Below are 11,382 nucleotides of genomic sequence, written 5' to 3' on the forward strand. Positions count from 1 at the left end.
CTAGAGGATATCCTGCGACACACTTAGGCTCAAGCTGTAAGAGAAAATTCCAATTAGTAAAGAAATTAATTTGAAAAATTACCTTGACGTTTCGATAGATAGAATATAGATATAATTTGTACAGACGAATTATCAGAGCGAATTTTCATATACTGTATTATCCTACTATTGTTACACAATTTATTAACATACTCTTTTTTAGGTTCATTTAGGTTCTTTTGATAACGATAGCAGAAAATAGCTATCGAAACGTCAAAGTAATTTTTCAGATTAATTTCTTTACTAATTGGAATTTTTTCTTACAGCTTGAGCCTAAGTGTGCCGCAGGATACCCTCTAGGTGATAGTTCTTGATTACTTTTTGATAAATAATTCGTTCTTATTGCGAAATAGGAGCACTATTTATCAACCTGTAGTAAAAGACGTCAGGAAATTCTGTCTTTTTAAAGACAAACATTTTTGAGGCGAAATACCCAACAAGAAGTTTGTAAAAAAATCAAAGTAGGTATTGGCTTTTCAACGAAAGATTCTTTACACAATACATACAGAGTAAATAATTCTAAAAATGTACATTCCTCTATTGGTATGTTAATATCTCAATTTTGATTGCGTTGCGATTCTCTGCGATACCAAAGATTATTATTTATATTAAACAGCAATGCTTTGTCCTTTACATATGATTTTGCTTTATACCAGTTTCTCTGTTTTCGTACTAATTGTAATATATGTTTGTTAATCCGGTGGTTTTATAAATCACTATTAAATGGTTATCGTCTTATATTTCAATTTGCTCTTATGTCAGTTTATCTTCTCTTCTATTTAATATTAATGATAAATTTTTACTATATTTAAGACTGAAGCCACTCTGTTTTCCGTTTTTAGCACCTTCAAGATGCCTTAAATATACACGAAACGTTGGCTAGTGTTTGTCGTTGATAAACCAAAGATCTAAATTGGCATCTTCTATTCTTCTACCAATAGAAATAGACACTATGGCTTAATTATTCTATTTTAACAAAAATCTCAACATCATCAAACATCCACGTTACTGTAAAAACTCCAAACTAAACTCAATCAGATCAGGGCTTTTTCATAATTTTTCTTAAATATCTGTAATTGTTATTGCAACATTACCCACACATCAAAACTGGCCCAACTTAGCACCGTTTTTTCCGACACAACTTCCAGTAGTCAAATAGCGACAATCTACAGCTTACCTTGTAGGTTCATTGAGGAAGGGAACATTCCAGCAGCTCTATGCACATCCTGCACATGAGGCCTGGTTCCCATAACCGCGCACTGTGAACCAGCAGGAGAATGGTGCACCCCCATTGGAGCACCAGCCGACGGATTGTAACTTCGAGCCATTGAAGCTGCAGCTGCCGTGTATCGGTAAGCGGCTTGCGACATTTGGCTACAAGAGGTAAGATCCCCATAGGAGCAAGGCATGTTGGTAAGTCCCGTCGGGTCCATGGAGCTTTGCAGGCAGCTCGAATCGAACGAGGCCTGATTTAGATAGGAGTAATCCATTTTGGGCTGATGGATGTTCAGATCAGCAGCAGCAGATGAAGTTAATTGCAAAGTGAAAATGGGGAAAAGAGCTTAAAAGCTTGAGGAAATAAAGCATTTATTAGTGGTTAAAGTTGGGGTAAGTGAAGAAAGTAATTGAGGAACGAAAATGAGACAATCCCTATCTTGGTCACTGGATGAAAGGTAAACAGAGCGTTTGGGTCGCCAAACTCAATCAACTTAAATACCAACGGTTATGATTTAGCAACAACCTAGTTAGAGCCACTTGTAAACTTGTTACTTCCGACCCGTTGAGGAATAATCGAATAAAGACTCTGGCTATCAAATTATGGCTATTAGGGCTTTCGCGCGCGATTTTTTCAAGATAGCGTACGTAGCTAGCGCGTTAGACCTTACTGTCTGCCCGAAATCAAATGATAAGCTTAATTCAATAACCTACCTCGTATACACCCTTCTATAAAGGGGGATGAAGCGTCGCAGCATCCCTCAAGGGGCGGACCGTATCCAGCGACGATTTCCAAACGCCCAATCGGATTCGCTCGCTTCCAGCGCGCTGCTTTCTGATTGGGTGGCCGATGTGACGTCACGGCACGCGATCCAGGGTGGCAAAGTTGGGGTTGCACGCATCTCACACATGGATGCAGGAAGAAGGAATATTAAAAGGTGTCTCGCATCGTCAGGACCAAATTAAATTTGTATTCGCAAGGCTTATCTGTTTTTCTTGGTTTGCATCAACAGTCGGCGTGATTTCTAGACACCTGTTTTATGATGTAGATATTTCGAAATATCTTTGACGTGTTTTGGATTTTGCCAGGAGGGTATTTCCACTTTTCTGAGTGCATTGGACGTGGTCTGGCCGGGTTTATCGGAGGGGCGATTGATTTTCATTAAAAATTGATAACGAACAGATTTTTTTTAAATAGATGTATCTCGAGTAAACCTTCGGAGTTTTATAGCTAACTTGTCACAATATATTTTTGCAAAAATTATAGTGTCTGATTAAATACAAGCATTTGGAATTTCCATACGAAAGCAACCAATGTCTACAATATGTGGACTTTTAGCAGATCAGTAAACAATTTGATACTTGTGAGTAGCATCCGGAACAAAATATCAGGGAAACCGTAGCCGAGAATGTTTTTGTGTCATATTTACTGAGTTTAAAGTAAAGGACAAGCAAACATCTCTGAACTAAAACGATATTTAAATTTAAAATTGGAAAATTCATAGAAATTAGCAGACAAATAATTTTTGGAATAAGGAAAAAATTACTGCTTTCGGCAGGATGTTAGTCCCTTTAGTTTGATTTAAACAATTAATCTTTCTTGGATGTTTTAGCATTATTTCTTTGTCATTTCATACCGCATTTTCTGCTGATGTTAATTTAAAAGCAGCTGGAGTTTTGGAAAAGCATGTATTCCAATTTCTTCGACGTTATTTTCTTAATGAGTGATTTTTGTAGCATTTTGTTGCAATTGCAGCAGAAGAAACTCTATTGTGCAATTATCGTCTGAATAATGAAAAAACGTATCTGTGAAGCGACAAGATTAAGTTTTTTTTAACACAATTGTACTTTGGAAAAAATATTTGCGCTACTGTGGAATTTGTTGCAAAGTCTAAAAGCTCCTTTTTGCTAGTTAAGCAATATATTTGCTTAGGTTTATTGGATGTAAAAGCTATTTGAACAAGCAACGCAACTTTTTTATTGTATTTTCGCCTTGCAGGAAAGTTTTCCGGCATTTTCAATTCTTAAAATGACTTTGGATGCGCATACGGATCTTCGCAATTATTTTTGTAACCGGGCTTTTCCTCTGTCTTTATCAAGTTTCACTCTTCTTTTATATTGTTGGTTGATTTTATCCTTTCCATCTTTTTGTTGTTCTTTTCGGTTCTTTGTGGTTATAAACGTTAGTGCAGCGTTCAGAGTCAAAACTAAATTTATTTTTCTATGAAAAAAAAAGAAATAATAAAAACTTTAAAAATAAATCTCGAAAATTGTCCTTAAAAAAACAACAGTTTTTATACTAAGCTACAGCTAAATATACAAAACAACAAAATCCAGGGCTGTAAAAATAAATCTGGTAGAAACGTGTCAATGTAGAAAATAATGTTTTAATTAAGAATCAAATTATCGAAAACGTCAGTACGTTTAGATATTTAGTTTGTTTAATAGACGAGAATCTTGATTTTTTGGAGCACTGTAATTACATAACAAACAAACAAACAAAATTGCAAAAATATCAATCGTTTAAGTCGCCTATCTGTGTACAAGAATGTAATTGCTTCTTTGTTTTTGTGCTTCTGTGTTTTTGTGCTTCTCTTTGATTTAATGTATGATTGTGATATTGTTTTGCTGCCAAAAAAAATAAATAAGGCGTTAAGAAATATTCTTGGTTGCATTATTAAGTTGTTAAGAATTATTCTTATTAAACCGTGCAAATGTGTAATACGCGTTTATAAAATGTTAAACCACTTAATCTGGTACACTCATTTAATAGGTAATTGTAAGTTTCTCAGCGATAATCACCAGCATAACACAAAATCAAAAACTTTTTTTTACATGAAAAAACTAATTCAATTGTTGCGGACAACCACAAAATACTACAAAGTATTTTGTTTTGTTTTTTTTTTACTCACTTTGTCCAGAAAAAGCGAATTTTTCTGTAGCAATAAATCATATTTTGACTTGATTTGATGAGATCAATACCGTTTGAATTATAAATGCTTGAAACAATACAATCTGTTGCCTGAAGATATCAAGAACTGTAGTAATTTAAATAGTTTTAAAAGAGATAGTAAACAATATCTTAAAATTTTAATCATAATATACATTTATACATACACACATTCATTAAGTCTTCGGATCAAAAGATCCCATTACATCGTCAGACCTGAGAAAAGGAAAAACACTCAGACGACAATAAAATTAATAAAAATAGAAGTGGAAACCACATTTAAATTTTAAAATATTTAAAAATGAAACTGCACTAAAATCAAAAGTCTACCTTCGTGGAAAAATGCAAGTAAAATAAACCTATAAAATTTGTTGCAACAACAAATAAATTTATGTCGATAATGAGATTAAAAAAAAGATCCTTCCTCAAGAGCCATTTAAAGCCTGATGTCTGATGTAAAATTGAACTAATCAGAATCATTTAATTTTTTGAGCTTTAATAATGTTAAGTATGCTAATATTAGTATGAGCATCAATTGACCTTTCCTAAATGAGCCAAAACAAAGTAAAACATACAAATTAGTAATATTAATAATTATTGTATAACTTACTATTATTAAATTTCGCAAAGAAAATGAAAAATAAATTTAAATAATTGAACCTGTTAATTAAAATAGCTACTGTTTAGCTAATCTTCCTTGTGAAATGAGGTCTTCCTTTCAATAAATTTCTCTGTGAAACTGTACTTCGTATCACGTTTGATCTCTCTACATATATTTCATATTTCGAAAGAGACAATCGTTCAATAATGATTTACTTTGGAATCAAAAGCTAACGAACAATGTTTAAAATTGGGGCAAATTAAGCTCGTCTTAAACATTGATTATCCAATGGAAACTGACGCCCCACAAAATCAAGCTCAATGGAGGAGAAAATCCAAAGGTTGAAGAAAAGCAGATGACGAGCTGGATGGCAAATCGGAACGACGTCATCGACTTTTAATAATCTCGATGAAGTTAATTGGGTTTCTTTCGATGTTTCGTTATTAATTTGTTTCAACATTGTGTGCACTTATTGACACAATTTTCTGGTTACATAAAATAAAGCTTTTAATTATTCTGTGAATAATTTCATTTTGAAGTTTTAGTCTAATCACACATCGGTTGATATGGCAAAACATATTGAAACGCTGGCAAATAATGAGAAAAAGACTCGAAAAGCAACGTCATTGAAGATGTTAGATGAAATGTTTCAAAAATTTAGTGAAAGACCCAGGATTTCTACCCCAGGTTTTTCAAAAAAGTTTTATAATTGCGACTTAACATATTTCATGACGAGTTTTTTAGTGGCCGAAAATTCTAAATGAAAGGGATTTTTCGCGGCTTATTCCAAAAATTATTTCATTTATACTGCAGAACGCCGCTGATTCAATGAACTTTTGCTGGAAGCATATGCAGATGATACAGTAATTTCCGAACCTCATGCAAACCCAACGACACTATCAAAAAATTTTTAAAAAATCAGACAAATTTTAATCAAAAAAAATACTAAAGTATAAAAAATTCTGCTTCTCTTGTACAGCTTTGCAGTTAAGATTTATCAGTTTTCATTGCTTCAAATAAATTGCGTACAAACCAGCTACTTTTTCTAAAAATGTTGTTCTAATATGATCGCTATCTTATTTCCTGCTTTAATATTCCTGGATCAATTAGCCGGTATTTATCGCTTGAAAGTTTGGGCATCCAGTTTCACTGGACCCGACGAAAAAAAACCAAGTTTGTCGACCATTTCCCCAAAGAAAACAAGGACGGAGCTGCGTGAGGGAATCCTCAAGGGAGCGGAAAAGGCGAGGCAGGGAATGAGGAGATCGTGGACAAATTGCTGCATCCGGAAAATCGGAAAAGCGAACTCTATTTCCACCAGGGTTTTCTTATTTATTTGCTACGACAAGGAAATTACAGAATTTGGCTTAATTACATTTACATACAACAGACAGAACGGCTGTAGAAAATACGTTTGAACATCATGGTTCCATTATTATATTTTCTTCTGACAAAACTTTGAAATAATCTTTACTGAGGAAAAAATTAACATTGAAGCTGAAAAAATCAATGTACCGAAAGAGGAAGAACAACTTCTTAGCCGAAGCCAGTTATTTTTCGGAATATTTCTGGCTTCCAATTAGATACTTAAAAAAATGTCTTGATGTAGAAAAGTCTAAAAAATATCACAGTTAAAGTAATAGTTTTAGTGGAAGATAAGCAATAAGTGAAAAGTGGTACGCAATGTTGAATATATATATTTTACAAGCACAAAAAGTGTGCAAATTTAGTTAGTAGAACCAAACTGAACTAAACACGACGCATTTAATGAGAAGATCTGCACTTAAAAATACGAATAAAAGAAATATGCAAAATATTTATGAAATTGCAATTGTTAATACACTAAAGTTACAAGGTGAAACTTAATTAAAACCAGCGGCGAAAACTTCCTCGACTCAACTTCCTTGATGCCAATCCAGGAGTTGAGATGGACTCCTGTCTGAAGGCGATGAGGACAATCACTCTCCCGGTCTTATTTCCGTCGGGAAGATATTACCTTCTGGCCTGAATTAAAAATGCATGCACTTGATGTGTTTTTTTCCTTATTTTATAAACCAAAGGGACTGTTACCTCCCTTTCTGCTGCAGGTGTTTATTTGTTACCTTAAACTGTTCAAGAAAATATTACCAGAGCAACTAGGAAATCATAGAAATTGACAAAAAAATTAAAGAGACTTGTAGATGGGCTATTATTTGAATCTTTTCAGTAATTATTTTAATTTTTTCTAGATTTTGTTCAAGCTAAATCAAGGTGATAATAATTTTTATCAATCTCATAAATTGAACTGGGTGTTTAAAGATGATTACCACTAACCGTTCTCCCGCTTTGAAAACGAACTTTTTACACTACAAATTTAATTATACTTTAAAAGGGAATTAGTCGGTTAATGCGGCTCTTCATTGCGTTCTAATCGGATAAGAAGCAATTTGAGACGCTAACTACGTTAATATTCAAAGACCCATTTCATAAACATTGATTATAGGGGTTAATGGCATGGTTAATGGGTTTGATAATAGGCAACTTTTTTTTTATGTCGGAGGTATTATGGAAATGGACACGATCACTTAATGTCCCTTCAAAATTACAAACAATTTTTCGGTGGTTTTATCACTAGTTTCGTCAATAAAACTAGATAATGTGGGGAAATGTGAATCAACTCAAATCGCTCAAAAGTACACGTATTTACGAATATGGTTGAAGTTTGGAAAGTTTAAAATTACATTATCTGTTAAACACCTTTGGAAAGAATTCACAAAAAAAATGATTTGCTTATATAAAAAATTAGTTAATTCTGGGACCTCATTTCAATCGGCATTTTTCAAGCAGATTCTTTTGTTGAAACCGACTAATAATATTTTTATTTGACTTTTTAGCATGGCATGTTTTAAGGCATTTTGTGGATAATTTTTCAGCCGATTATTCACATCCAGAACTGAAATAAAACAATGAACCGTCCGTCCATATCTACAAACTGATCAACAATCAATTATTAAGTTTGATTGTCTAAAAAGTCTGCATCAAACTGCACAGGAGAAAATGCAGTTTTGGGAGCTAAAAATTATTCACAGTTTTTTTACGTAAACACTGGAAACTTACTCAAATTGCTTAAAAAATCGATCAAGATCAAATATTCCAACTAACTGAATAAAATCACAGCAAAAATAAATTAAATGAATTGAATTAATTGAAAAGTTTTCAATCGCATGTTGGCATCCGAATACAAATTCAACCAGAAAATGAATGAAATAGTAAATGAAGTGTAGCAGCACTAGCACAAATTTCTTTAATTTACCAAAAACCATTAATTTACAAAAAAATGAATTATAAAAATGTGAGGGTAAAGATTCCAAACAAATGAAAATATAATGGTAGGAAAGTGAATAAATCAAAAAAATAATAATTAGGTTGCAGAAAGCGAATATGAAATTTGTCGACCTGAAATGCTGTTTTAACAAACGAAGAGTATTTAGTAGGAATATGTAGACACTTTTTTAGGCAGACAAATGCAGCTTATATTATTCTTATATGAACCAACAGGAATCTTGTAAACATTCAGATTCAGAAGCTAAATAATAGATACATTATCAAATGAACATATTCACACAGTTTTTATAAATAGTTTTTCTTCACTTCTTCAGCTGCTTCACAAACAACAGAAAAATATAATAGGAAAACAAACAAGTCGACAACAACAACAAAGTCGATTGAGGACAACATTAACAAAAACTTGAAACAGAAACAAACAGAAAAAAACAAGAACTAGAAAAGTAGCATTTAACAGCGCTAAAAGATTTTTTGGTTTCAAAATCGTCGTTTCAAATATTTATCAACATTCTCATCTGAAAACTTACCATGAATCTGTACATAAGTAATTTTGTCCAAAAATAGATATAGACTTCAACCGAAAAAGATATTATGGCAAACTATGTTTTGCTGTTCCTTCTAAATTGTTTGAGCGCGGTAAAAAAAGTTTGTGTTTTAGAACACTTATTTGATGAACAATCGCATTACTTGTGTCACGTTCAAAAATAGGAGATTGGTGATTAAAAGTGCAGTTGTTAACTCAGAAACTTACTCATAAATCATTGTGCAATTTTTTAGTCTTGAGACTTCAGTTTTCCATTTCTTTGCTTAAATTCAAACGCTTTGATTAATGCTTTTAAATATATAAAAAGAACGCAGATAATGCAACCAAGGTAAAACTGTCGACAACGAAATGGTGCTTTAAAGTATTTACTTTAGGTATTCAATTGAGTTCATTTTCATATCTAATTAACACTTAATTTCCTCAGGAGTAAGCTTGGTGTATTCAATGGAAGCCTTCCACAGCTGTTCGCAGAAATAATCAGTTAGTTGGAAAGGTGGATGAACAACCATTCCCTCGTAAAATGATCGACCATTTATTAGTTTCACTTCTTCGGAGTGTGCCAGGTGAATTAATGTTTGAGCTCCTTCTTCTGGGGTCTAAAAGTAGATAAAAATTAAATATTTAGCAGGCAAATACAATAAAAATGCGTCTTTATTCGCGACTGTTCCAATACTGTGAAATATATTCTCGTTATTAACGTGTAATCGGTGGGTGTTTTGAGAATAATAAGTACTTTTCTTGTGCGTGTTTTATTTAAGTTGACTTACTTTTCCAAAGAGACAGACAAGGCAATACAAACTCGATACAAAATACGAAAGTCCTATCGCTTGTCGTACTACTGGAGCATAAATTGAAGTTCTCACGCCATTGGGATGACAAACATTCACGATCACTTCCGTTCCTAAAAACATAATTTATTATAGATATGCTAAAAAAGCTTGAAAGGTGAATTCAGAAATATCTTAGAAACAGTGAGATTAGTAGCGAGTACCTTGGAGTTTTGAGGCGAGCGTCTTAGTTAAGCCTGCCAGACATAATTTGGACGCACTGTATGTTCCGCAGTTAAACGTCCTCCACCCTTTCCTCTCTTCGAAATAATCAGGACTAGGATTTAGTTCCTTTACAGTCAAGTCGGAAACGTATGCTAGTACGGAGCTTGTTATGGCTATTCTACTTGGTGCCGATTTTTTCAACAAATCTAAAAAGGCAGAAATTTGCATGCTTTTGGCATTAAATTGCCGTTATCAACTTGAAAAGTTTGCCTGCAATTTCCCAAATTAAATTCAGGTTGTAATTTTATCACGCCAACCCAAACTAGTTCAAATTAGGTTGCTTCCGATACTTACCCAACAGCAAATGAATCATTAAGAAATGACTGTAGTAATTAATTTGCATAGTTTTTTCTACCCCATCACCAGTCATTATCCGCATTTTGTGTTCACCGATACCTGCATTACAAACCAATATATCGAGCCTGGGCTCTGTATCGAGAATTTTTTTCGCAAATTCCCTAACGGATCTAAAAGATGCCAGATCAACTTCTACACCTGTAATTTGAAAAATGTGCTTTAGAATATGAAGACAAATAATTCAAGACGTTCTTCATATTCTCACCAATGATATTTTGATTTTTCGAAACATTTTTCAATTCATCCACTGCTTTAGTTAAGTTGGAAATATCAGCTATAATCACCCGACATCCTTTGGAAGCTAGAGCTAGTGCGGTCTGGAAACCAATACCTGAAAATTTCAAATCCACTAAACTATTGGACTGGAAATTTATACGTATAAATGCATGGAAGAATGTCTATACTTAGAAAATGTTAAAGGTTGTAATGTAAGAAAACACTCAAAAGCTGCTAAATAGAAAAGTTCACTAAAACACTTAGGTCAGCAGCTATGAGTATATCGAGAATACACCAACCCTTCCAAGGGAAAGAAGTAAAAAATAAATTATAAGGTGTATAACATTTCCCATTGACGTACACCGATTTCTTACGTTTCAGTAAAATGTTGCTATAATTATGTTGAATTTCTGTTATTCCATTATATTAATCCTTATATTTTTGGTTGCTCAACACTGACTTTAATTGCAGCCTGTATTCAAAAAGCTGCTTAAAGAATATTTCGGCTTAAATTTTATTGTTTCCTTTTGGTTTTTGCTTTTGCTGGCACAAATTTTTAAACTTTAGAAACCCCTGTAACCTTTACTTGAACCAAAATTTGTCGTCTAATTAAACAAGCTGATAACAGGACATTTTTATCAATGGAATTTATAGAAAAATTTGAAAAGAACGCTCTGGACACAGCCGTGAGGAAACCTAAGTGCTGGTTCCGCTATGTGGATGACACTTTTGTTGTTTGGGGCCATGGTCTGACTGAACTGGAAGACTTCCTGAGGCACCTCAACTCAATAAACCCTAAAATTCAATTCACTATGGAAGTGGAGAAGGATGGGCGACTGCCTTTTTTGGATGTCTTGGTGACCAGAAAAGCCAACGGAAAGCTGGCCCACACGGTGTACAGGAAACCGACACACACCGACCGGTACCTGCACAGTGGTTCAAACCATCACCCCAGTCAAAAGAGGGGAGTCATAAAAACTCTCACCAAAAGAGCCAGAAGAATCTGCGAACCAGACGAGTTAGAGGGAGAATTAAAACACCTGGAAAGGGCCTTTGGTTGGAATGGATACAGTAAGAAAGATTT

General features: G+C 33.7%; 2 protein-coding genes across 2 annotated transcripts in view; both read right to left on the minus strand.

Annotated features, from left to right (window-relative positions):
* Window positions 1–1,605, minus strand: part of LOC109535529 (paired mesoderm homeobox protein 2B) — a 12,508-nt gene extending 10,903 nt beyond the window's left edge. Inside the window, exon 1 of the mRNA XM_019901443.2 lies at window positions 1,217–1,605. Coding sequence (XP_019757002.2) covers window positions 1,217–1,529 — 313 coding nt within the window. The 5' untranslated portion in view covers window positions 1,530–1,605. The remainder of the gene's footprint in view (window positions 1–1,216) is intronic.
* Window positions 1,606–6,486: 4,881 nt separating this feature from the next.
* LOC109535530 (retinol dehydrogenase 14) overlaps window positions 6,487–11,382 on the minus strand; it is a 7,030-nt gene continuing 2,134 nt past the window's right edge. The window contains exons 2-6 of the mRNA XM_019901444.2: window positions 10,288–10,413; window positions 10,020–10,220; window positions 9,665–9,871; window positions 9,441–9,574; window positions 6,487–9,269 (exon numbers count right to left, since the gene is read on the minus strand). Of these exons, the coding sequence (XP_019757003.2) occupies window positions 9,078–9,269; window positions 9,441–9,574; window positions 9,665–9,871; window positions 10,020–10,220; window positions 10,288–10,413 (860 nt within the window). The 3' untranslated portion in view covers window positions 6,487–9,077. The remainder of the gene's footprint in view (window positions 9,270–9,440; window positions 9,575–9,664; window positions 9,872–10,019; window positions 10,221–10,287; window positions 10,414–11,382) is intronic.

Source organism: Dendroctonus ponderosae, unplaced genomic scaffold (assembly GCF_020466585.1).
Source record: "Dendroctonus ponderosae isolate FM_Combo_2020 unplaced genomic scaffold, Dpon_F_20191213v2 Dpon_F_20191213_1, whole genome shotgun sequence".
Lineage (NCBI taxonomy): Eukaryota > Metazoa > Arthropoda > Insecta > Coleoptera > Curculionidae > Dendroctonus > Dendroctonus ponderosae.